Below are 25,969 nucleotides of genomic sequence, written 5' to 3'. Positions count from 1 at the left end.
ATTTCTCTGTACAATCTATGTGCAAACAACATCTATGTAACTTCACATATATGCATGCATACATATGTGGTTTCTCACTTTTGTGTCTGTATTCATTCTTATTTCAAAAGATGTCCATTCCCCCCCCCCCCCCCCCCCCCCCCCGCCTAGAATCTGGGATACATGCATGCTTAACTGTGTCTGCAATGCTGCATCCCTGTATATGTCTCCTTCTCAAAAGGTGTGCTGGTAATGGATGGTGGGGGCACTCACCACTACTTTGTACATGAGCACCACAGAGCAGCAGGTTCTGCAGGCCAAAAGGAGCCCAGTGGCAGCTGAACAGCAGTGGCGTGAACCTGGCAGAGACCTGCCCTCAGCACCAGCACCGAAACACAGTCCCTGTCTCCTGAGCTCTCCTTTTCATGCTTCTCCAAAGCTCACACTCTACTACTGCAGCTTTCAGAGCCTAGCAAGGACAGCTTCACACCAGTTTAGAAAGTGTTTAAATCATTGTATCAACATTCAAAGCATCTCAGCGTGACTGCCATTCACCACTCCCTGCCTCTTCAGGTCAGGAAACATCTCCCAGTGTTGAGCCGTTCAAAACAATGGCATTAGCTTTATGTACAGGCAGAAAAGCCAGGAAATAGTGCCCACCTCATGAAAGGTGCTCCTCAGTGAATCTGCTTCTGTTGCAGTGTTAACAGTACGTGCGATGGGACATCCCTGCTGCTGTTCAAGTCAAAGCCAGGGGCACCTCTGCAGCTAATTGACCTGACGCCGAGTCTGGCAGGGGCTGAGACCTTGAGTCACTACCAAACACAAGGATGCATGAACTAGTGTCACGCACTTTGAGAGGAAGGACAGACCATCTAGACTGCAAAGGGAGAGCTAGACAGCTGACAACTCATTTGGTTTTCAGCCACACAGTGCTTTTATGTCCCACATGGAAATCCTATTCTGGCAAGATCTGTCTGGCAGGGAAGGATTGTCTGATTCATGGCCACACTCCCCAAACGCTGCTGCTATCTGCTGAGGAGTGTCAGGAGAAGAACTCTTTTCCTCAGAGATTGTTGGCAGTGAAAGGAAAGGCACTACAGGAGAAGGGAAATGGTCTCTGCATTGAGAACTGCTTCTGCAAGAAACTTCTTTGCACTTCACCTTGGGGGCTCTTCCTCTCAGTAACCTTCTTCCTTTCTTCCAGACATTTTCCATGTCTCTAATCACTGCACAGTGGTGCTTGCTTGTGGGGAGCAGGGTGTGCAAGAGCAGAGAGAAATTCTCTACCTGTGTCTGAATCCCCTCTTGCCCTATTCCTCCATGGCTCTTCAACACCCCTGGGCACATTTCTGCCCACACCCCCTTCATCTTGATGCAGGTAAGATGCATTGGCTTTGGGCTGCTGAGAGGCTCCAAGAGACAGGCTCTCACTTTGCTGATTCCATTCCATTCCAATCATTCCATTCATTCCATTGATGTTTTATCCAGTCCTTGAGATATGGAAGTGGGAATCCTGTCACTTCTGGGTGCTACAGCCACTTACATGTCACAGGCTGGGCTGCACACCTATAGAGAGACCAGATTGGAGAGGAGGCCAAGAAAGGGTGGAAGTTTCTCCTCAGACCAAGCAGTATAAGGAAAGCTGAAACCAGAAGTGCAGCCCACTGGCCTGAGGAGTGACTACTACTGACTGTCAGAATGAGCTGGGAGAGAGAGACAGGGGGATGGAGCAAGTCCTTGTGCATAGAAACATGTGAGTATACAACTAAGGACTGTAACGCTTGGAGTACTTGGGACACTTCCTGAAAAAAGAGTTGCAAAAGAGCCCACGAAGGTACCCCAAGCCAGTGTCCCCTGCCTGTGTGGGACCTCGTCAGCACCTGAGTTGTGTCGTCAGTACTGTTGCATTCCTGCCATGGAAGTCCTTGGGACTCTAATTCCAGCATTTGACAGGAGTGTCTCTGGCACAAAGGGCATTTCAGAAACGAGGAAATGAAGAGAAGGCAATGAAGGAAACAAAATTACAAACTGTGTGACTAGGAAGGGTATTCTCCATTTAAGATGAGTCTGTTGAAAATTACTGCCTGTGCACAGACAAGCTCAGGGCCTGGGGCGGTGCAAGAGCAGTATAAAAGTAAACTGAAAGCCCTGTTCTCTCATCTACTTCTCTTGCCTTGCTCTCCTTGGGAATCAGGTGAGACTGAAGCCCTTTGTGCTTCTCATCCTTCCCCAGAGTGAGGTCTTACACTAATGCATACTTCAGCTGATGCCTGCTTCATCGTACCACAGCAGGACATGGATGTCCTTGTCATAGAAATAGGAAGGAGGGAAAAGGTCCAGCACAGAGAGAGACTGGGTCTTTGCTGAGGTATCTCCTGAACTATGCACTACTTGGGGACCTCCCTGGGCTTGGCTGCTCTTGGTGGGCACTTTTGGGCTGAGGGGAAGGAGAAGCTCCTGGGTCTCACTACAGAAACTCCAGTCCTCTGCCCAGTACGTTCCTTGGCTCCTCATAGTGGGATGATAGGCTGCTCCTCATCCATCTCCCCTGCTCTACTTCTCCCTGCCCTCTCTCCCAGGTGCACCTCCAGCCCCAAGCCATGTCCTGCTACAGCCCGTGCATGCCCTGCCGGCCCTGCGGCCCGACCCCGCTGGCCAACAGCTGCAACGAGTCCTGTGTCAGGCAGTGCCAGGACTCCACCATCGTCATCGAGCCCCCTGCTGTGGTGGTGACCCTGCCCGGCCCCATCCTCAGCTCCTTCCCGCAGAACACCGCCGTGGGCTCCTCCACCTCCGCTGCCGTTGGCAGCATCCTCAGCTCTGAGGGAGTGCCCATCAACTCCGGGGGCTTCAGCCTCTCTGGCTTGGGCAGCGGCATTTGCGGCAGGAGGTGCCTGCCCTGCTAAAGCTGCTGGCCATGGCCCTGGGTTAGAAGGCACCCAGGGACCCACACGATGGTACCGCACTGGGGACGGAGCATCGGCTTGTTGCTTCCAGAGGGGCTGAGCAACCCCAGCACCCCTTGCAAAAGGATGGGGCAGCCTGGGCTCTCAGAAAGCACAGCCCGTGTCTGCCTTTCCCTGCTTCCACTCTTTCTTTTGCCTCCTGTGTCCTTGTTCTCTTGTGGTCCCGTGGGCTGTGGGCACCAGAAAGCCAGTCTAGTAAAGACCTTCTGGCTTTGCTCCCTCTGTGGGGCAGGCAGATGGCTGGTACGATGTCCACCACAGTGAAGGGCCACAGACTCCTTTCTGCCCCTGGTGCTCCCTGCACTGGGGCCTCCACTCTGAGCAACCTTGTTTCCCTCTTTTGACTCATTAAAGTTCTGCTGCCTCCCAATTCATGTCTCTTTGTCTTCCTTTACCCTGCAGATGCTCTCCCAAGATGCCCAGGGAGAGACGTGTTGATCAGGGCTGGTTCTGGGAGGGGTTTTTGGCAATGATTGTGCAGTGGTTGTTAACAATATTATTAACAATAATTGTTAATTAAAAGGCTGTGGGCAGTCTTTCCAAAGTAGCCATTTGTTAGACACTGGCTGGGCATTGGTCTGCTGGTGCGATGGGTGGGTCATTGCCTTTGCACCACTTTTTTTCTTCTGTTTTCCTTTTCCCTTTTAGACTGTCCTGATCTTGACCCATGGGTATTTTGCTCTCTTGAACTTCCAATTCTCTGTGCATTCCACTGGGACAGCAGAATGAGAGAACAGTGGATTGGTGCTTAATGCTTGCCAGGAACAACACACCACACAGACTCACAGGCAATGAATGTCGTCCTTGCCCTGCTCCTTTCCTGTCTGTGTCCAGTGCTTCCTGGGAATGTTTCTAAAGAGAAGGAGGAATTGGGCAGGAAGAAAGGCAGTGGGTGTGGGCTCAGTGTCTCATAGGACTGTCCAGAATCTTTCCAAAGTAGTGTGGTGACCTGCAGCAAAGGCTGCAGAGAGACTTGCAGCCAGTGAATTGGAGCTGCTGAACTGCTGCAGGACACAGCTGGGTGCAGTATACATGCCCGCCCAGACCCCTGAATGGCAGCTGGCTTGGTAGTAACCAGCACTGTCTTCCCACACATCCTTCAGCTCCTGTGAAGCAACAGCCCAAAAGCAGGGCCAGGAAAAGGTACTTTTGTGGTAACACAATCAAAACTGTTCCTGGACACCAAGGACTGTCATCAACATCCTGGGCAATATGAGCACTACTCATCCCACTCTGCTCAGCACTCACAGCATCTAGAACACTGCTATAATACAAGAAAGATGTAATACAGGAAAGACTTTGACCAAGTGGAGTGACTTCAGCAGAGGGCATCCAGTATGCTGAGGAGCTGGAGCACTTGATTGGGAAGGAGAGACTGAGGGCATGGGGCTTGCTGAGCATGAAGAGAAGGCTTTGGTGAGACACCTAAGAGCACTTTGGAGTAACTATGGTAAAGTACCCCAGAAGACAGATCCAAGCTCAACACTGTGGCAGTGTGTGGTTAGAGGACTAGAGAATCTGGGTTCATGTGGAAAGATGAGAGGTTTGAACTTGATAGGTGGAAAATCATTTTCACCAAGAGGAGAGACAGGTAGCGGAGAGGTTACCTGGGGAGAAGTGCAGTAACCCTCCTTCAATGCTCATGGCTTACTGAGCTTGGAGCCCAATGACCTCTGGAGTTCCTTTCCAACTTGATTATGCTATGATCCTATGGTCTCAGGACTGCCTTTTTGAACTTCTTCTCATTGGAGATAGGACCAGCAATGAGGAGAAGTGACTCAGCTAGGTAGCCAAGGAGACAGGCAGTGTGAAGGAGCTCTCCTGAATGCTTTTTGGAAGGAAAAAAAGATTGCAAAAAGCATCACTGAAGCATCTGCAAGACCACAAGGCCTGTGGACCACAGCTGATGTATTCCCAAATCTATTGACAATGTATTCCCAAAGATGCCGTGGCAGTATATTCTCTACTGTTCTCGTGCTTTTGTTTTCCACCTGCACTTCTCATCACGCCGCAACTCTGAATCTCAATGCTGTGGGTAGCACAGGTTCTCCTAGGCTCTCCTGGGAAGGTCTTGCCACTGCCTTGTCAATGACATATTGATCTCTCGTCCTCCTGACTACTTGCTTCACAACGTTGAGATGACCAAGGAAAAAGAAAAGTAGACAGCAATGTGCAAGTAATACATGAACTACCTTGGGTCATTCTATCCCAGTAGAGTCCATGTAGGCAGAGAAGTTTAGAAACCAGAGGGTACACCCAACTCACCACTAAGCACACTCAAGGCAAACCTGTGCTGACAACGGCTGCACAGCCATCCCCAACAACTCCTTCCCAGAACCAGCCCTGAGCAACAGCTGTCTCGCTGGGCATGTTGGGAGAGTGTGTGCTGAGAAAAGGATGACATGAAGGCGTGGGCTGGGATGCACCAGAACTTTAATGAGTCAAAAGAGGGAAAGGAGGGTGATGTGAGCGGAGGCCTCAGTGCCAGGAGCAGCTTTAGCAGGGGAAGCACCTCCTGCCGCAAATGCCGCTGCCCAAGCCAGAGAGGCTGAAGCCCCCGGAGTTGATGGGCACTCCCTCAGAGCTGAGGATGCTGCCAACGGCAGCGGAGGTGGAGGAGCCCACGGCGGTGTTCTGCGGGAAGGAGCTGAGGATGGGGCCGGGCAGGGTCACCACCACAGCAGGGGGCTCGATGACGATGGTGGAGTCCTGGCACTGCCTGACACAGGACTCGTTGCAGCTGTTGGCCAGCGGGGTCGGGCCGCAGGGCCGGCAGGGCATGCACGGGCTGTAGCAGGACATGCTTCAAGGCTGGAGGTGCACCTGGGAGAGAGAAGCAGGGCATGGGGGCTGGGTGAGGAGCAGCCTGTCATACCACAACGAGGGAGCCAAGGCACGAGCTGGAGACGAGAGCTGGAGGCTGTGTAGGGAGGCACAGGGGCTGCTTCTTCCCTATGGCCCAAAAGTGCCCTGCCGTGAGGGACCAAGCCCAGGCACCTTCCCACCTAGCCCATAGCTCAGGAGACACCTCAACCGAGACCCAGCCGCTCCCCACGCCACAACTTCAGCCCCATTCCCTGTGCCATGAAAGCTGCTCCAGGACCCACGGTAGGAGAAACCAGCAGCTCTGTGCCGAGAAATCCCGGAGGAGGAGGAGAAGGAGAAAGGTCTTCAGACTCACCTTGTTCACAAGGAGACGGAGGCGAGAGAAGTGGATGAGAGAGTGAGGAGAAGGGCCTGCTTTTATACTGCTTCTGCACCGCCCCAGGCGCACAGTCACTGCACGCGGGCAGTAATTTTCCAGCAGGCTCACCTCCAAAGCAAAATGTCCTACCTAATGGCACATGTTGTGTTTTGGTTTCCGTCAGTGCTGCCATTTCATTTCCTCATTTCTGACATGCTTGCTCTGCCGTGCAAGTGCCTTTCATGTGCTGGGATGAGACGCCCAGGGGTATCCTGGGCAGGACTGTGTCAGCGTGGGCAGAGGATGGCTCCTCAGTGGTGGAGGAGTCCCGCGCAGGCAGGGGATGTTGGCTTGGGGCAGTGCAGTGCGAGTGTTTGCAGCTCCCTTGGCAGGAAGAGGCCCAGCTGTGCTCCACGCCGCACGTGTCAGCAAGCACCCGCAGACTCCTCGTTTTAAGGACGTGCCGTGTGCTTCTCTCTCTTCCCTCTGCCTCCGCTCGCTCCCATGGTCACTAGCCATGGCGTCTCCAGGCAGCCGGGCTGTGCCAATGGTTTCAGCCGTGTTCCTCTTGATGCCCTTTGCTCTGGGGAGAACATTTGCCAAGCTGCCCGAGTACGCAGGGCTGGTCTTCGGAAAGCCAAAGCCCACCTGGTGTTCCATCAGGCAAGGCACGTGGAGGGCACTGAGGAGATCTTCTTCCACACAGGTCAGCAGCAAGGCTTGGCCAAAGTCAGCTGCAGCGCTGAATGGGGCAGCTTCACCGGGCACAGGGGTTACAGGCAAGGCGGAGGTGCTGCGGGGGTTCGCGGCCTTGGTCTTGACTGGCAAGAGCTGCTGTCGAGGGACCGGGCCTCTGCCATTCCTTGGCAAGTCTGGGGCAGGGAGAGTCTTACCCACAGTCGAGGAGGATCCGGTGTGGGGACATTTAAACCGATGGGAGAGACACGAGTGCATGCCACCAGATGCCTGCATACCCCGTGGAGGGAGAGGAGGGGTTGCAGAAAACGTGTCCCCACCGGCTGGGGCTCCTCCCTGGCCGTCAGGCGATACACCTTCTCTTGGCATTAGTGCTTCATCATGTCGTCTTTCCCAGGCCCCAAAGGCCTCCTCACCTTGGAGCACAACCCGGCACCACTGGAGAGGCAAGGGAACTTCCCCCAGCTCTCCCAGGGGTGACGGCTGGCAGGACCCTGCCGTGCCACGCGCGTGGGGATGCTCAAGGAGGGGGTGGGCTCGGAAGGCACGAAACCAGCTCTCAGACTACATCGAGGAGGTGATGCTCTTCCCTGCCCTGCAGACATGGAGGCAGCTGGGACGCGTCCCAGGAGGGCAAGGCGATGCCTGCAGTAGGCAGGCTTCCTGGGATAGACTCTCCCTACCCACGGCCAGTCACACTCTAATTTTGGGTTGGCGTGTGTCAGCCCTTTGGCACGAGGCCAAGCCAGGAGCGCGGGCTGCCTGCAGGCCCGTGTCCCATCAGGGCTGAGGGCACTGCTTGCGCACCCCCAGAGGCTGCCACGACAGGGGTTGTCTTTGCCAAGGAAAGCAGCAAATGTCTTCCAGAAAGGGAAGTTTTCCTTGGGCGGAGCCATTTGAAACCGGCCGCGCAGCCCGCCTGCCGATAGAGGCAATGATCAGCGACTGCTGGCGCGAGCAGAGGGGCAGGGAGGGACAGTCCTGCCCAGGGAGAAGGACGCGGCCTGTCCTCATTTGGAGAAGCTTTGGGCACTCAGGGGAGGACGGCATTGGTGGGAAGACATGTGCACCCTCCTGCACAGGGTTTTGAGAACAACCTCACTGTATCGCCTGAGAATGATGTCCTCCATCTGCACAGAGCCCTCCAGTGCTCAGGGGCATGTCTTCTGGCCATGTTGACATGGTCCTGCTCAGGAAATCCTTGGGCTCCTCATCCCAATCTTCAAAAGAGCCTCCGTGCCCTAGTGGTCATGTCAGAAATGAGGAAATGAAATGGCAGCACTGACGGAAACCAAAACACAACATGTGCCATTAGGTAGGACATTTTGCTTTGGAGGTGAGCCTGCTGGAAAATTACTGCCCGCGTGCAGTGACTGTGCGCCTGGGGCGGTGCAGAAGCAGTATAAAAGCAGGCCCTTCTCCTCACTCTCTCATCCACTTCTCTCGCCTCCGTCTCCTTGTGAACAAGGTGAGTCTGAAGACCTTTCTCCTCCTCCTCCTCCTCTGGGATTTCTCGGCACAGAGCTGCTGGTTTCTCCTACCGTGGGTCCTGGAGCAGCTTTCATGGCACAGGGAATGGGGCTGAAGTTGTGGCGTGGGGAGCAGCTGGGTCTCGGTTGAGGTGTCTCCTGAGCTATGGGCTAGGTGGGAAGGTGCCTGGGCTTGGTCCCTCACGGCAGGGCACTTTTGGGCCATAGGGAAGAAGCAGCCCCTGTGCCTCCCTACACAGCCTCCAGCTCTCGTCTCCAGCTCGTGCCTTGGCTCCCTCGTTGTGGTATGACAGGCTGCTCCTCACCCAGCCCCCATGCCCTGCTTCTCTCTCCCAGGTGCACCTCCAGCCTTGAAGCATGTCCTGCTACAGCCCGTGCATGCCCTGCCGGCCCTGCGGCCCGACCCCGCTGGCCAACAGCTGCAACGAGCCCTGTGTCAGGCAGTGCCAGGACTCCAATGTCTTCATCCAGCCCTCCGCCGTGGTGGTGACCCTGCCCGGCCCCATCCTCAGCTCCTTCCCGCAGAACACCGCCGTGGGCTCCTCCACCTCCGCTGCCGTTGGCAGCATCCTCAGCTCTGAGGGAGTGCCCATCAACTCCGGGGGCTTCAGCCTCTCTGGCTTGGGCAGCGGCATTTGCGGCAGGAGGTCCTTCCCCTGCTAAAGCTGCTCCTGGCACTGAGGCCTCCGCTCACATCACCCTCCTTTCCCTCTTTTGACTCATTAAAGTTCTGGTGCATCCCAGCCCACGCCTTCGTGTCATCCTTTGCCCTGCAGATGCTCTCCCAAGATGCCCAGTGAAAGAGACGCATGTTGCTCAGGGCTGGGGCTGGGAGGGAGTTACGGGGGATGCTTTTGCAGTGCTTGTCAACGCAGGCTGGCATTGAGTATGCTTAGTCATGCCTTGGCCGACCTGCTGGTCTCTAAATTTATCTGCCTGTTTGCGTTGGGATAGGATTAGCCAATGTAGTTCAGTGACTGCTATCCACTTTGTTGTGCACACCTTTTTGTTTTCCTTGCTAAGCTCAAGTCCACGATGCAAGTAGTCAGGAAGGAACATGTTATTGAGAAGACATGGGTTCAGGCTTCCCAGGGCACACCAGGAGAAGCCATCCTATCCACAGTGTTCTCAAAATGAGCGACGCAGTGCAGTGGTTTGCCTTATCATAGAACCATATTATCATGGGGTGGTTTGGGGTTGGAAGAGACCTTTAAAGATCACCTAGACCAACGCTCCTGCCATGGCCAGGGATATCTGTCACTACGTCACGTCACGCAAAGCTCCGTTGAACCAGACCTTGAACGCTTCCAGCAATGGGTCATGCCGTCATTCTCCGGGCAGCCTTTTCCAGTGTCTCACCACTCTCATCGTAACATATTTCTGCCTTATGTCCAACTTAAGTCTACCCTGTTCCAGTTTGAAACTGTTGCGTCTTGTCCTATCACCCCAGGCCTTGATTAAATGTCCTCTCCGGCTTTCTTCTAAGTCCCCTTTATATATCGAAAGGCTGCAACAAGGGCTCCCCAGAGCCTTCTCTCCTCCAGGCTGAAAACCACAAACTCCCTCAGCCCTTCATCCCAGGAGACCTATTGCAGGCCTCTGATGCCTTTTGTAGCCCTTCTCTGGGGCTGCGCTAACAGGTCCATGGCCTTTTTTATACTGGGAACGCCAGGCTGGACGCACTACTCACATTGCTGGCTCGTCTCCAGTTTTTTCAGCCACCATTGTCCATAAGCCCTTCTCCACAGGGCTGCTCTCAACCATTTCTCCTCCAGTCTGTATCGACGTTGAGGACTGCCCCAACGCAGGTGCAGCGCCTTGCACTTGGCCTTGTGGAAGCTGCTTTTGAGGTAACACCATCAAAGCAGGTGCAACTCCCAGCACTCTTCCCAGACACCGAGGACTGCCATCAACAGCCTGGGCTATATGAGCAGGAGCACAGCCAGGGGATCGATGGGAGCGACGGTCCTGCTCTGCTCGGCACTCATCTGACAGCATGTAGAACACTGCGTCCCATTTTGGGCTCTAACGCAAGAAAGATTTTGACCAAGTGGTGTGAGTTCAGCGGAGGGTGGCCAGGATGGTGAGAGGGCTGGAGCACTTGGTAAGGGAGCAAAGGCTGGCGGCATGGGGCTCGCTGAGCGTGGAGAAGAGAATGCTTTGGTGGGAGACCTACAACCACGCCTGGAGTAGCTGTGGTCACTGAAGAGCATTGAGTCATTCTCTCCAGCCCCAGATAGGAAGAGAAATATAGGAAGAAAAGGGTCAGCCACCCGAGGCGTGACTAAGTATACTCAAAGCAAGCCTGTGTCACTGCACAGCCACCCCCAACAACCCCCTCCCAGCCCCAGCCCTGAGCAACATGCGTCTCTTTCACGGGGCATCATAGGAGAGCATCTGCAGGGCAAAGGATGACACGAAAGCATGGGCTGGGATGCAGCAGAACTTTAAAAGAGTTGAAAGGACCAGTAATGGGGAAATGTGACTCAGCTAGGTCGCCGAGGAGACAGGCAGTGTGAAGGAGCTCTCCTGAATGCTTTTTGGAAGGAAAAAAAGATTGCAAAAAGCATCACTGAAGCATCTGCAAGACCACAAGGCCTGTGGACCACAGCTGATGTATTCCCAAATCTATTGACAATGTATTCCCAAAGATGCCGTGGCAGTATATTCTCTACTGTTCTCATGCTTTTGTTTTCCACCTGCACTTCTCATCACGCCGCAACTCTGAATCTCAATGCTGTGGGTAGCACAGGTTCTCCTAGGCTCTCCTGGGAAGGTCTTGCCACTGCCTTGTCAATGACATATTGATCTCTCGTCCTCCTGACTACTTGCTTCACAACGTTGAGATGACCAAGGAAAAAGAAAAGTAGACAGCAATGTGCAAGTAATACATGAACTACCTTGGGTCATTCTATCCCAGTAGAGTCCATGTAGGCAGAGAAGTTTAGAAACCAGAGGGTACACCCAACTCACCACTAAGCACACTCAAGGCAAACCTGTGCTGACAACGGCTGCACAGCCATCCCCAACAACTCCTTCCCAGAACCAGCCCTGAGCAACAGCTGTCTCGCTGGGCATGTTGGGAGAGTGTGTGCTGAGAAAAGGATGACATGAAGGCGTGGGCTGGGATGCACCAGAACTTTAATGAGTCAAAAGAGGGAAAGGAGGGTGATGTGAGCGGAGGCCTCAGTGCCAGGAGCAGCTTTAGCAGGGGAAGGACCTCCTGCCGCAAATGCCGCTGCCCAAGCCAGAGAGGCTGAAGCCCCCGGAGTTGATGGGCACTCCCTCAGAGCTGAGGATGCTGCCAACGGCAGCGGAGGTGGAGGAGCCCACGGCGGTGTTCTGCGGGAAGGAGCTGAGGATGGGGCCGGGCAGGGTCACCACCACGGCAGAGGGCTGGATGAAGACATTGGAGTCCTGGCACTGCCTGACACAGGGCTCGTTGCAGCTGTTGGCCAGCGGGGTCGGGCCGCAGGGCCGGCAGGGCATGCACGGGCTGTAGCAGGACATGCTTCAAGGCTGGAGGTGCACCTGGGAGAGAGAAGCAGGGCATGGGGGCTGGGTGAGGAGCAGCCTGTCATACCACAACGAGGGAGCCAAGGCACGAGCTGGAGACGAGAGCTGGAGGCTGTGTAGGGAGGCACAGGGGCTGCTTCTTCCCTATGGCCCAAAAGTGCCCTGCTGTGAGGGACCAAGCCCAGGCACCTTCCCACCTAGCCCATAGCTCAGGAGACACCTCAACCGAGACCCAGCTGCTCCCCACGCCACAACTTCAGCCCCATTCCCTGTGCCATGAAAGCTGCTCCAGGACCCACGGTAGGAGAAACCAGCAGCTCTGTGCCGAGAAATCCCAGAGGAGGAGGAGGAGGAGAAAGGTCTTCAGACTCACCTTGTTCACAAGGAGACGGAGGCGAGAGAAGTGGATGAGAGAGTGAGGAGAAGGGCCTGCTTTTATACTGCTTCTGCACCGCCCCAGGCGCACAGTCACTGCACGCGGGCAGTAATTTTCCAGCAGGCTCACCTCCAAAGCAAAATGTCCTACCTAATGGCACATGTTGTGTTTTGGTTTCCGTCAGTGCTGCCATTTCATTTCCTCATTTCTGACATGACCACTAGGGCACGGAGGCTCTTTTGAAGATTGGGATGAGGAGCCCAAGGATTTCCTGAGCAGGACCATGTCAACATGGCCAGAAGACATGCCCCTGAGCACGGGAGGGCTCTGTGCAGATGGAGGACATCATTCTCAGGCGATACAGTGAGGTTGTTCCCAAAACCCTGTGCAGGAGGGTGCACATGTCTTCCCACCAATGCCGTCCTCCCCTGAGTGCCCAAAGCTTCTCCAAATGAGGACAGGCCGCGTCCTTCTCCCTGGGCAGGACTGTCCCTCCCTGCCCCTCTGCTCGCGCCAGCAGTCGCTGATCATTGCCTCTATCGGCAGGTGGGCTGCGCGGCCGGTTTCAAATGGCTCCGCCCAAGGAAAACTTCCCTTTCTGGAAGACATTTGCTGCTTTCCTTGGCAAAGACAACCCCTGTCGTGGCAGCCTCTGGGGGTGCGCAAGCAGTGCCCTCAGCCCTGATGGGACACGGGCCTGCAGGCAGCCCGCGCTCCTGGCTTGGCCTCGTGCCAAAGGGCTGACACACGCCAACCCAAAATTAGAGTGTGACTGGCCGTGGGTAGGGAGAGTCTATCCCAGGAAGCCTGCCTACTGCAGGCATCGCCTTGCCCTCCTGGGACGCGTCCCAGCTGCCTCCATGTCTGCAGGGCAGGGAAGAGCATCACCTCCTCGATGTAGTCTGAGAGCTGGTTTCGTGCCTTCCGAGCCCACCCCCTCCTTGAGCATCCCCACGCGCGTGGCACGGCAGGGTCCTGCCAGCCGTCACCCCTGGGAGAGCTGGGGGAAGTTCCCTTGCCTCTCCAGTGGTGCCGGGTTGTGCTCCAAGGTGAGGAGGCCTTTGGGGCCTGGGAAAGACGACATGATGAAGCACTAATGCCAAGAGAAGGTGTATCGCCTGACGGCCAGGGAGGAGCCCCAGCCGGTGGGGACACGTTTTCTGCAACCCCTCCTCTCCCTCCACGGGGTATGCAGGCATCTGGTGGCATGCACTCGTGTCTCTCCAACCGGTTTAAATGTCCCCACACCGGATCCTCCTCGACTGTGGGTAAGACTCTCCCTGCCCCAGACTTGCCAAGGAATGGCAGAGGCCCGGTCCCTCGACAGCAGCTCTTGCCAGTCAAGACCAAGGCCGCGAACCCCCGCAGCACCTCCGCCTTGCCTGTAACCCCTGTGCCCGGTGAAGCTGCCCCATTCAGCGCTGCAGCTGACTTTGGCCAAGCCTTGCTGCTGACCTGTGTGGAAGAAGATCTCCTCAGTGCCCTCCACGTGCCTTGCCTGATGGAACACCAGGTGGGCTTTGGCTTTCCGAAGACCAGCCCTGCGTACTCGGGCAGCTTGGCAAATGTTCTCCCCAGAGCAAAGGGCATCAAGAGGAACACGGCTGAAACCATTGGCACAGCCCGGCTGCCTGGAGACGCCATGGCTAGTGACCGTGGGAGCGAGCGGAGGCAGAGGGAAGAGAGAGAAGCACACGGCACGTCCTTAAAACGAGGAGTCTGCGGGTGCTTGCTGACACGTGCGGCGTGGAGCACAGCTGGGCCTCTTCCTGCCAAGGGAGCTGCAAACACTCGCACTGCACTGCCCCAAGCCAACATCCCCTGCCTGCGCGGGACTCCTCCACCACTGAGGAGCCATCCTCTGCCCACGCTGACACAGTCCTGCCCAGGATACCCCTGGGCGTCTCATCCCAGCACATGAAAGGCACTTGCACGGCAGAGCAAGCATGTCAGAAATGAGGAAATGAAATGGCAGCACTGACGGAAACCAAAACACAACATGTGCCATTAGGTAGGACATTTTGCTTTGGAGGTGAGCCTGCTGGAAAATTACTGCCCGCGTGCAGTGACTGTGCGCCTGGGGCGGTGCAGAAGCAGTATAAAAGCAGGCCCTTCTCCTCACTCTCTCATCCACTTCTCTCGCCTCCGTCTCCTTGTGAACAAGGTGAGTCTGAAGACCTTTCTCCTCCTCCTCCTCCTCCGGGATTTCTCGGCACAGAGCTGCTGGTTTCTCCTACCGTGGGTCCTGGAGCAGCTTTCATGGCACAGGGAATGGGGCTGAAGTTGTGGCGTGGGGAGCGGCTGGGTCTCGGTTGAGGTGTCTCCTGAGCTATGGGCTAGGTGGGAAGGTGCCTGGGCTTGGTCCCTCACGGCAGGGCACTTTTGGGCCATAGGGAAGAAGCAGCCCCTGTGCCTCCCTACACAGCCTCCAGCTCTCGTCTCCAGCTCGTGCCTTGGCTCCCTCGTTGTGGTATGACAGGCTGCTCCTCACCCAGCCCCCATGCCCTGCTTCTCTCTCCCAGGTGCACCTCCAGCCTTGAAGCATGTCCTGCTACAGCCCGTGCATGCCCTGCCGGCCCTGCGGCCCGACCCCGCTGGCCAACAGCTGCAACGAGCCCTGTGTCAGGCAGTGCCAGGACTCCACCTTTGTCATCGAGCCCCCTGCTGTGGTGGTGACCCTGCCCGGCCCCATCCTCAGCTCCTTCCCGCAGAACACCGCCGTGGGCTCCTCCACCTCCGCTGCCGTTGGCAGCATCCTCAGCTCTGAGGGAGTGCCCATCAACTCCGGGGGCTTCAGCCTCTCTGGCTTGGGCAGCGGCATTTGCGGCAGGAGGTGCTTCCCCTGCTAAAGCTGCTCCTGGCACTGAGGCCTCCGCTCACATCACCCTCCTTTCCCTCTTTTGACTCATTAAAGTTCTGGTGCATCCCAGCCCACGCCTTCATGTCATCCTTTTCTCAGCACACACTCTCCCAACATGCCCAGCGAGACAGCTGTTGCTCAGGGCTGGTTCTGGGAAGGAGTTGTTGGGGATGGCTGTGCAGCCGTTGTCAGCACAGGTTTGCCTTGAGTGTGCTTAGTGGTGAGTTGGGTGTACCCTCTGGTTTCTAAACTTCTCTGCCTACATGGACTCTACTGGGATAGAATGACCCAAGGTAGTTCATGTATTACTTGCACATTGCTGTCTACTTTTCTTTTTCCTTGGTCATCTCAACGTTGTGAAGCAAGTAGTCAGGAGGACGAGAGATCAATATGTCATTGACAAGGCAGTGGCAAGACCTTCCCAGGAGAGCCTAGGAGAACCTGTGCTACCCACAGCATTGAGATTCAGAGTTGCGGCGTGATGAGAAGTGCAGGTGGAAAACAAAAGCATGAGAACAGTAGAGAATATACTGCCACGGCATCTTTGGGAATACATTGTCAATAGATTTGGGAATACATCAGCTGTGGTCCACAGGCCTTGTGGTCTTGCAGATGCTTCAGTGATGCTTTTTGCAATCTTTTTTTCCTTCCAAAAAGCATTCAGGAGAGCTCCTTCACACTGCCTGTCTCCTTGGCTACCTAGCTGAGTCACTTCTCCTCATTGCTGGTCCTATCTCCAATGAGAAGAAGTTCAAAAAGGCAGTCCTGAGACCATAGGATCATAGCATAATCAAGTTGGAAAGGAACTCCAGAGGTCATTGGGCTCCAAGCTCAGTAAGCCATGAGCATTGAAGGAGGGTTACTGCACTTCTCCCCAGGTAACCTCTCCGCTACCTGTCTCTCCTCTTGGTGAAAATGATTTTCCACCTATCAAGTTCAAACCTCTCATCTTTCCACATGAACCCAGATTCTCTAGTCCTCTAACCACACACTGCCACAGTGTTGAGCTTGGATCTGTCTTCTGGGGTACTTTACCATAGTTACTCCAAAGTGCTCTTAGGTGTCTCACCAAAGCCTTCTCTTCATGCTCAGCAAGCCCCATGCCCTCAGTCTCTCCTTCCCAATCAAGTGCTCCAGCTCCTCAGCATACTGGATGCCCTCTGCTGAAGTCACTCCACTTGGTCAAAGTCTTTCCTGTATTACATCTTTCTTGTATTATAGCAGTGTTCTAGATGCTGTGAGTGCTGAGCAGAGTGGGATGAGTAGTGCTCATATTGCCCAGGATGTTGATGACAGTCCTTGGTGTCCAGGAACAGTTTTGATTGTGTTACCACAAAAGTACCTTTTCCTGGCCCTGCTTTTGGGCTGTTGCTTCACAGGAGCTGAAGGATGTGTGGGAAGACAGTGCTGGTTACTACCAAGCCAGCTGCCATTCAGGGGTCTGGGCGGGCATGTATACTGCACCCAGCTGTGTCCTGCAGCAGTTCAGCAGCTCCAATTCACTGGCTGCAAGTCTCTCTGCAGCCTTTGCTGCAGGTCACCACACTACTTTGGAAAGATTCTGGACAGTCCTATGAGACACTGAGCCCACACCCACTGCCTTTCTTCCTGCCCAATTCCTCCTTCTCTTTAGAAACATTCCCAGGAAGCACTGGACACAGACAGGAAAGGAGCAGGGCAAGGACGACATTCATTGCCTGTGAGTCTGTGTGGTGTGTTGTTCCTGGCAAGCATTAAGCACCAATCCACTGTTCTCTCATTCTGCTGTCCCAGTGGAATGCACAGAGAATTGGAAGTTCAAGAGAGCAAAATACCCATGGGTCAAGATCAGGACAGTCTAAAAGGGAAAAGGAAAACAGAAGAAAAAAAGTGGTGCAAAGGCAATGACCCACCCATCGCACCAGCAGACCAATGCCCAGCCAGTGTCTAACAAATGGCTACTTTGGAAAGACTGCCCACAGCCTTTTAATTAACAATTATTGTTAATAATATTGTTAACAACCACTGCACAATCATTGCCAAAAACCCCTCCCAGAACCAGCCCTGATCAACACGTCTCTCCCTGGGCATCTTGGGAGAGCATCTGCAGGGTAAAGGAAGACAAAGAGACATGAATTGGGAGGCAGCAGAACTTTAATGAGTCAAAAGAGGGAAACAAGGTTGCTCAGAGTGGAGGCCCCAGTGCAGGGAGCACCAGGGGCAGAAAGGAGTCTGTGGTCCTTCACTGTGGTGGACATCGTACCAGCCATCTGCCTGCCCCACAGAGGGAGCAAAGCCAGAAGGTCTTTACTAGACTGGCTTTCTGGTGCCCACAGCCCACGGGACCACAAGAGAACAAGGACACAGGAGGCAAAAGAAAGAGTGGAAGCAGGGAAAGGCAGACACGGGCTGTGCTTTCTGAGAGCCCAGGCTGCCCCATCCTTTTGCAAGGGGTGCTGGGGTTGCTCAGCCCCTCTGGAAGCAACAAGCCGATGCTCCGTCCCCAGTGCGGTACCATCGTGTGGGTCCCTGGGTGCCTTCTAACCCAGGGCCATGGCCAGCAGCTTTAGCAGGGCAGGCACCTCCTGCCGCAAATGCCGCTGCCCAAGCCAGAGAGGCTGAAGCCCCCGGAGTTGATGGGCACTCCCTCAGAGCTGAGGATGCTGCCAACGGCAGCGGAGGTGGAGGAGCCCACGGCGGTGTTCTGCGGGAAGGAGCTGAGGATGGGGCCGGGCAGGGTCACCACCACAGCAGGGGGCTCGATGACAAAGGTGGAGTCCTGGCACTGCCTGACACAGGGCTCGTTGCAGCTGTTGGCCAGCGGGGTCGGGCCGCAGGGCCGGCAGGGCATGCACGGGCTGTAGCAGGACATGCTTCAAGGCTGGAGGTGCACCTGGGAGAGAGAAGCAGGGCATGGGGGCTGGGTGAGGAGCAGCCTGTCATACCACAACGAGGGAGCCAAGGCACGAGCTGGAGACGAGAGCTGGAGGCTGTGTAGGGAGGCACAGGGGCTGCTTCTTCCCTATGGCCCAAAAGTGCCCTGCCGTGAGGGACCAAGCCCAGGCACCTTCCCACCTAGCCCATAGCTCAGGAGACACCTCAACCGAGACCCAGCCGCTCCCCACGCCACAACTTCAGCCCCATTCCCTGTGCCATGAAAGCTGCTCCAGGACCCACGGTAGGAGAAACCAGCAGCTCTGTGCCGAGAAATCCCGGAGGAGGAGGAGGAGGAGAAAGGTCTTCAGACTCACCTTGTTCACAAGGAGACGGAGGCGAGAGAAGTGGATGAGAGAGTGAGGAGAAGGGCCTGCTTTTATACTGCTTCTGCACCGCCCCAGGCGCACAGTCACTGCACGCGGGCAGTAATTTTCCAGCAGGCTCACCTCCAAAGCAAAATGTCCTACCTAATGGCACATGTTGTGTTTTGGTTTCCGTCAGTGCTGCCATTTCATTTCCTCATTTCTGACATGCTTGCTCTGCCGTGCAAGTGCCTTTCATGTGCTGGGATGAGACGCCCAGGGGTGTCCTGGGCAGGACTGTGTCAGCGTGGGCAGAGGATGGCTCCTCAGTGGTGGAGGAGTCCCGCGCAGGCAGGGGATGTTGGCTTGGGGCAGTGCAGTGCGAGTGTTTGCAGCTCCCTTGGCAGGAAGAGGCCCAGCTGTGCTCCACGCTGCACGTGTCAGCAAGCACCCGCAGACTCCTCGTTTTAAGGACGTGCCGTGTGCTTCTCTCTCTTCCCTCTGCCTCCGCTCGCTCCCACGGTCACTAGCCATGGCGTCTCCAGGCAGCCGGGCTGTGCCAATGGTTTCAGCCGTGTTCCTCTTGATGCCCTTTGCTCTGGGGAGAACATTTGCCAAGCTGCCCGAGTACGCAGGGCTGGTCTTCGGAAAGCCAAAGCCCACCTGGTGTTCCATCAGGCAAGGCACGTGGAGGGCACTGAGGAGATCTTCTTCCACACAGGTCAGCAGCAAGGCTTGGCCAAAGTCAGCTGCAGCGCTGAATGGGGCAGCTTCACCGGGCACAGGGGTTACAGGCAAGGCGGAGGTGCTGCGGGGGTTCGCGGCCTTGGTCTTGACTGGCAAGAGCTGCTGTCGAGGGACCGGGCCTCTGCCATTCCTTGGCAAGTCTGGGGCAGGGAGAGTCTTACCCACAGTCGAGGAGGATCCGGTGTGGGGACATTTAAACCGATGGGAGAGACACGAGTGCATGCCACCAGATGCCTGCATACCCCGTGGAGGGAGAGGAGGGGTTGCAGAAAACGTGTCCCCACCGGCTGGGGCTCCTCCCTGGCCGTCAGGCGATACACCTTCTCTTGGCATTAGTGCTTCATCATGTCGTCTTTCCCAGGCCCCAAAGGCCTCCTCACCTTGGAGCACAACCCGGCACCACTGGAGAGGCAAGGGAACTTCCCCCAGCTCTCCCAGGGGTGACGGCTGGCAGGACCCTGCCGTGCCACGCGCGTGGGGATGCTCAAGGAGGGGGTGGGCTCGGAAGGCACGAAACCAGCTCTCAGACTACATCGAGGAGGTGATGCTCTTCCCTGCCCTGCAGACATGGAGGCAGCTGGGACGCGTCCCAGGAGGGCAAGGCGATGCCTGCAGTAGGCAGGCTTCCTGGGATAGACTCTCCCTACCCACGGCCAGTCACACTCTAATTTTGGGTTGGCGTGTGTCAGCCCTTTGGCACGAGGCCAAGCCAGGAGCGCGGGCTGCCTGCAGGCCCGTGTCCCATCAGGGCTGAGGGCACTGCTTGCGCACCCCCAGAGGCTGCCACGACAGGGGTTGTCTTTGCCAAGGAAAGCAGCAAATGTCTTCCAGAAAGGGAAGTTTTCCTTGGGCGGAGCCATTTGAAACCGGCCGCGCAGCCCGCCTGCCGATAGAGGCAATGATCAGCGACTGCTGGCGCGAGCAGAGGGGCAGGGAGGGACAGTCCTGCCCAGGGAGAAGGACGCGGCCTGTCCTCATTTGGAGAAGCTTTGGGCACTCAGGGGAGGACGGCATTGGTGGGAAGACATGTGCACCCTCCTGCACAGGGTTTTGAGAACAACCTCACTGTATCGCCTGAGAATGATGTCCTCCATCTGCACAGAGCCCTCCAGTGCTCAGGGGCATGTCTTCTGGCCATGTTGACATGGTCCTGCTCAGGAAATCCTTGGGCTCCTCATCCCAATCTTCAAAAGAGCCTCCGTGCCCTAGTGGTCATGTCAGAAATGAGGAAATGAAATGGCAGCACTGACGGAAACCAAAACACAACATGTGCCATTAGGTAGGACATTTTGCTTTGGAGGTGAGCCTGCTGGAAAATTACTGCCCGCGTGCAGTGACTGTGCGCCTGGGGCGGTGCAGAAGCAGTATAAAAGCAGGCCCTTCTCCTCACTCTCTCATCCACTTCTCTCGCCTCCGTCTCCTTGTGAACAAGGTGAGTCTGAAGACCTTTCTCCTCCTCCTCCTCCTCTGGGATTTCTCGGCACAGAGCTGCTGGTTTCTCCTACCGTGGGTCCTGGAGCAGCTTTCATGGCACAGGGAATGGGGCTGAAGTTGTGGCGTGGGGAGCGGCTGGGTCTCGGTTGAGGTGTCTCCTGAGCTATGGGCTAGGTGGGAAGGTGCCTGGGCTTGGTCCCTCACGGCAGGGCACTTTTGGGCCATAGGGAAGAAGCAGCCCCTGTGCCTCCCTACACAGCCTCCAGCTCTCGTCTCCAGCTCGTGCCTTGGCTCCCTCGTTGTGGTATGACAGGCTGCTCCTCACCCAGCCCCCATGCCCTGCTTCTCTCTCCCAGGTGCACCTCCAGCCCCAAGCCATGTCCTGCTACAGCCCGTGCATGCCCTGCCGGCCCTGCGGCCCGACCCCGCTGGCCAACAGCTGCAACGAGCCCTGTGTCAGGCAGTGCCAGGACTCCAATGTCTTCATCCAGCCCTCCGCCGTGGTGGTGACCCTGCCCGGCCCCATCCTCAGCTCCTTCCCGCAGAACACCGCCGTGGGCTCCTCCACCTCCGCTGCCGTTGGCAGCATCCTCAGCTCTGAGGGAGTGCCCATCAACTCTGGGGGCTTCAGCCTCTCTGGCTTGGGCAGCGGCATTTGCGGCAGGAGGTCCTTCCCCTGCTAAAGCTGCTCCTGGCACTGAGGCCTCCGCTCACATCACCCTCCTTTCCCTCTTTTGACTCATTAAAGTTCTGCTGCATCCCAGCCCACGCCTTCGTGTCATCCTTTGCCCTGCAGATGCTCTCCCAAGATGCCCAGTGAAAGAGACGCATGTTGCTCAGGGCTGGGGCTGGGAGGGGGTTACGGGGGATGCTTTTGCAGTGCTTGTCAACGCAGGCTGGCATTGAGTATGCTTAGTCATGCCTTGGCTGACCTGCTGGTCTCTAAATTTATCTGCCTGTTTGCGTTGGGATAGGATTAGCCAATGTAGTTCAGTGACTGCTATCCACTTTGTTGTGCACACCTTTTTGTTTTCCTTGCTAAGCTCAAGTCCATGATGCAAGTAGTCAGGAAGGAACATGTTATTGAGAAGACATGGGTTCAGGCTTCCCAGGGCACACCAGGAGAAGCCATCCTATCCACAGTGTTCTCAAAATGAGCGACGCAGTGCAGTGGTTTGCCTTATCATAGAACCATATTATCATGGGGTGGTTTGGGGTTGGAAGAGACCTTTAAAGATCACCTAGACCAACGCTCCTGCCATGGCCAGGGATATCTGTCACTACGTCACGTCACGCAAAGCTCCGTTGAACCAGACCTTGAACGCTTCCAGCAATGGGTCATGCCGTCATTCTCCGGGCAGCCTTTTCCAGTGTCTCACCACTCTCATCGTAACATATTTCTGCCTTATGTCCAACTTAAGTCTACCCTGTTCCAGTTTGAAACTGTTGCGTCTTGTCCTATCACCCCAGGCCTTGATTAAATGTCCTCTCCGGCTTTCTTCTAAGTCCCCTTTATATATCGAAAGGCTGCAACAAGGGCTCCCCAGAGCCTTCTCTCCTCCAGGCTGAAAACCACAAACTCCCTCAGCCCTTCATCCCAGGAGACCTATTGCAGGCCTCTGATGCCTTTTGTAGCCCTTCTCTGGGGCTGCGCTAACAGGTCCATGGCCTTTTTTATACTGGAACGCCAGGCTGGATGCACTACTCACATTGCTGGCTCGTCTCCAGTTTTTTCAGCCACCATTGTCCATAAGCCCTTCTCCACAGGGCTGCTCTCAACCATTTCTCCTCCAGTCTGTATCGACGTTGAGGACTGCCCCAACGCAGGTGCAGCGCCTTGCACTTGGCCTTGTGGAAGCTGCTTTTGAGGTAACACCATCAAAGCAGGTGCAACTCCCAGCACTCTTCCCAGACACCGAGGACTGCCATCAACAGCCTGGGCTATATGAGCAGGAGCACAGCCAGGGGATCGATGGGAGCGACGGTCCTGCTCTGCTCGGCACTCATCTGACAGCATGTAGAACACTGCGTCCCATTTTGGGCTCTAACGCAAGAAAGATTTTGACCAAGTGGTGTGAGTTCAGCGGAGGGTGGCCAGGATGGTGAGAGGGCTGGAGCACTTGGTAAGGGAGCAAAGGCTGGCGGCATGGGGCTCGCTGAGCGTGGAGAAGAGAATGCTTTGGTGGGAGACCTACAACCACGCCTGGAGTAGCTGTGGTCACTGAAGAGCATTGAGTCATTCTCTCCAGCCCCAGATAGGAAGAGAAATATAGGAAGAAAAGGGTCAGCCACCCGAGGCGTGACTAAGTATACTCAAAGCAAGCCTGTGTCACTGCACAGCCACCCCCAACAACCCCCTCCCAGCCCCAGCCCTGAGCAACATGCGTCTCTTTCACGGGGCATCATAGGAGAGCATCTGCAGGGCAAAGGATGACACGAAAGCATGGGCTGGGATGCAGCAGAACTTTAAAAGAGTTGAAAGGACCAGTAATGGGGAAATGTGACTCAGCTAGGTCGCCGAGGAGACAGGCAGTGTGAAGGAGCTCTCCTGAATGCTTTTTGGAAGGAAAAAAAGATTGCAAAAAGCATCACTGAAGCATCTGCAAGACCACAAGGCCTGTGGACCACAGCTGATGTATTCCCAAATCTATTGACAATGTATTCCCAAAGATGCCGTGGCAGTATATTCTCTACTGTTCTCGTGCTTTTGTTTTCCACCTGCACTTCTCATCACGCCGCAACTCTGAATCTCAATGCTGTGGGTAGCACAGGTTCTCCTAGGCTCTCCTGGGAAGGTCTTGCCACTGCCTTGTCAATGACATATTGATCTCTCGTCCTCCTGACTACTTGCTTCACAACGTTGAGATGACCAAGGAAAAAGAAAAGTAGACAGCAATGTGCAAGTAATACATGAACTACCTTGGGTCATTCTATCCCAGTAGAGTCCATGTAGGCAGAGAAGTTTAGAAACCAGAGGGTACACCCAACTCACCACTAAGCACACTCAAGGCAAACCTGTGCTGACAATGGCTGCACAGCCATCCCCAACAACTCCTTCCCAGAACCAGCCCTGAGCAACAGCTGTCCTCGCTGGGCATGTTGGGAGAGTGTGTGCTGAGAAAAAGGATGACATGAAGGCGTGGGCTGGGATGCACCAGAACTTTAATGAGTCAAAAGAGGGAAAGGAGGGTGATGTGAGCGGAGGCCTCAGTGCCAGGAGCAGCTTTAGCAGGGGAAGCACCTCCTGCCGCAAATGCCGCTGCCCAAGCCAGAGAGGCTGAAGCCCCCGGAGTTGATGGGCACTCCCTCAGAGCTGAGGATGCTGCCAACGGCAGCGGAGGTGGAGGAGCCCACGGCGGTGTTCTGCGGGAAGGAGCTGAGGATGGGGGCCGGGCAGGGTCACCACCACGGCGGAGGGCTGGATGAAGACATTGGAGTCCTGGCACTGCCTGACACAGGGCTCGTTGCAGCTGTTGGCCAGCGGGGTCGGGCCGCAGGGCCGGCAGGGCATGCACGGGCTGTAGCAGGACATGCTTCAAGGCTGGAGGTGCACCTGGGAGAGAGAAGCAGGGCATGGGGGCTGGGTGAGGAGCAGCCTGTCATACCACAACGAGGGAGCCAAGGCACGAGCTGGAGACGAGAGCTGGAGGCTGTGTAGGGAGGCACAGGGGCTGCTTCTTCCCTATGGCCCAAAAGTGCCCTGCCGTGAGGGACCAAGCCCAGGCACCTTCCCACCTAGCCCATAGCTCAGGAGACACCTCAACCGAGACCCAGCCGCTCCCCACGCCACAACTTCAGCCCCATTCCCTGTGCCATGAAAGCTGCTCCAGGACCCACGGTAGGAGAAACCAGCAGCTCTGTGCCGAGAAATCCCAGAGGAGGAGGAGGAGGAGAAAGGTCTTCAGACTCACCTTGTTCACAAGGAGACGGAGGCGAGAGAAGTGGATGAGAGAGTGAGGAGAAGGGCCTGCTTTTATACTGCTTCTGCACCGCCCCAGGCGCACAGTCACTGCACGCGGGCAGTAATTTTCCAGCAGGCTCACCTCCAAAGCAAAATGTCCTACCTAATGGCACATGTTGTGTTTTGGTTTCCGTCAGTGCTGCCATTTCATTTCCTCATTTCTGACATGACCACTAGGGCACGGAGGCTCTTTTGAAGATTGGGATGAGGAGCCCAAGGATTTCCTGAGCAGGACCATGTCAACATGGCCAGAAGACATGCCCCTGAGCACTGGAGGGCTCTGTGCAGATGGAGGACATCATTCTCAGGCGATACAGTGAGGTTGTTCTCAAAACCCTGTGCAGGAGGGTGCACATGTCTTCCCACCAATGCCGTCCTCCCCTGAGTGCCCAAAGCTTCTCCAAATGAGGACAGGCCGCGTCCTTCTCCCTGGGCAGGACTGTCCCTCCCTGCCCCTCTGCTCGCGCCAGCAGTCGCTGATCATTGCCTCTATCGGCAGGTGGGCTGCGCGGCCGGTTTCAAATGGCTCCGCCCAAGGAAAACTTCCCTTTCTGGAAGACATTTGCTGCTTTCCTTGGCAAAGACAACCCCTGTCGTGGCAGCCTCTGGGGGTGCGCAAGCAGTGCCCTCAGCCCTGATGGGACACGGGCCTGCAGGCAGCCCGCGCTCCTGGCTTGGCCTCGTGCCAAAGGGCTGACACACGCCAACCCAAAATTAGAGTGTGACTGGCCGTGGGTAGGGAGAGTCTATCCCAGGAAGCCTGCCTACTGCAGGCATCGCCTTGCCCTCCTGGGACGCGTCCCAGCTGCCTCCATGTCTGCAGGGCAGGGAAGAGCATCACCTCCTCGATGTAGTCTGAGAGCTGGTTTCGTGCCTTCCGAGCCCACCCCCTCCTTGAGCATCCCCACGCGCGTGGCACGGCAGGGTCCTGCCAGCCGTCACCCCTGGGAGAGCTGGGGGAAGTTCCCTTGCCTCTCCAGTGGTGCCGGGTTGTGCTCCAAGGTGAGGAGGCCTTTGGGGCCTGGGAAAGACGACATGATGAAGCACTAATGCCAAGAGAAGGTGTATCGCCTGACGGCCAGGGAGGAGCCCCAGCCGGTGGGGACACGTTTTCTGCAACCCCTCCTCTCCCTCCACGGGGTATGCAGGCATCTGGTGGCATGCACTCGTGTCTCTCCAATCGGTTTAAATGTCCCCACACCGGATCCTCCTCGACTGTGGGTAAGACTCTCCCTGCCCCAGACTTGCCAAGGAATGGCAGAGGCCCGGTCCCTCGACAGCAGCTCTTGCCAGTCAAGACCAAGGCCGCGAACCCCCGCAGCACCTCCGCCTTGCCTGTAACCCCTGTGCCCGGTGAAGCTGCCCCATTCAGCGCTGCAGCTGACTTTGGCCAAGCCTTGCTGCTGACCTGTGTGGAAGAAGATCTCCTCAGTGCCCTCCACGTGCCTTGCCTGATGGAACACCAGGTGGGCTTTGGCTTTCCGAAGACCAGCCCTGCGTACTCGGGCAGCTTGGCAAATGTTCTCCCCAGAGCAAAGG

General features: G+C 56.0%; 2 protein-coding genes and 3 pseudogenes across 2 annotated transcripts; 3 read left to right on the top strand and 2 right to left on the bottom strand.

Moving 5' to 3' along the window:
• Window positions 1–2,567: 2,567 nt before the first annotated feature.
• On the top strand, window positions 2,568–3,017 carry LOC130160157 (feather beta keratin-like). The gene has a single exon (XM_056362446.1). The coding sequence runs from the start codon at window positions 2,583–2,585 to the stop codon at window positions 2,886–2,888; it is 306 nt and encodes a 101-aa protein (XP_056218421.1). The 5' UTR covers window positions 2,568–2,582; the 3' UTR covers window positions 2,889–3,017.
• Window positions 3,018–7,209: 4,192 nt separating this feature from the next.
• LOC130160365 (feather beta keratin-like) lies at window positions 7,210–8,981 on the top strand (annotated as a pseudogene).
• Window positions 8,982–11,522: 2,541 nt separating this feature from the next.
• LOC130160364 (feather beta keratin-like) lies at window positions 11,523–13,294 on the bottom strand (annotated as a pseudogene).
• A 6,086-nt stretch (window positions 13,295–19,380) lies between these two features.
• On the top strand, window positions 19,381–21,152 carry LOC130160363 (feather beta keratin-like). The gene is made up of 3 exons (XM_056362752.1): window positions 19,381–19,431; window positions 20,315–20,467; window positions 20,826–21,152. The coding sequence occupies exons 1-3, from the start codon at window positions 19,381–19,383 to the stop codon at window positions 21,150–21,152; spliced, it is 531 nt and encodes a 176-aa protein (XP_056218727.1).
• Window positions 21,153–23,694: 2,542 nt separating this feature from the next.
• Window positions 23,695–25,467, bottom strand: LOC130160362 (feather beta keratin-like; annotated as a pseudogene).
• Between the last annotated feature and the right edge of the window lie 502 nt (window positions 25,468–25,969).

Source organism: Falco biarmicus, chromosome 17 (assembly GCF_023638135.1).
Source record: "Falco biarmicus isolate bFalBia1 chromosome 17, bFalBia1.pri, whole genome shotgun sequence".
NCBI classification, from domain to species: Eukaryota; Metazoa; Chordata; class Aves; order Falconiformes; family Falconidae; genus Falco; species Falco biarmicus.
Note: the sequence above shows the minus strand (reverse complement) of the source record. Positions and strands in the feature narration are given on the sequence as shown.

Excerpts from the sequence above, each read along its gene's own strand:
- LOC130160157 (XM_056362446.1), top strand. The coding sequence starts at position 2,583 with ATGTCCTGCTACAGCCCGTGCATGCCCTGCCGGCCCTGCGGCCCGACC.
- LOC130160363 (XM_056362752.1), top strand. The coding sequence starts at position 19,381 with ATGTCGTCTTTCCCAGGCCCCAAAGGCCTCCTCACCTTGGAGCACAAC. Across the intron at positions 19,432-20,314 it reads TCACCTTGGAGCACAACCCG|GTAGGACATTTTGCTTTGGA; the intron begins GCACCACTGGAG and ends ATGTGCCATTAG. Across the intron at positions 20,468-20,825 it reads TCCGTCTCCTTGTGAACAAG|GTGCACCTCCAGCCCCAAGC; the intron begins GTGAGTCTGAAG and ends TCTCTCTCCCAG.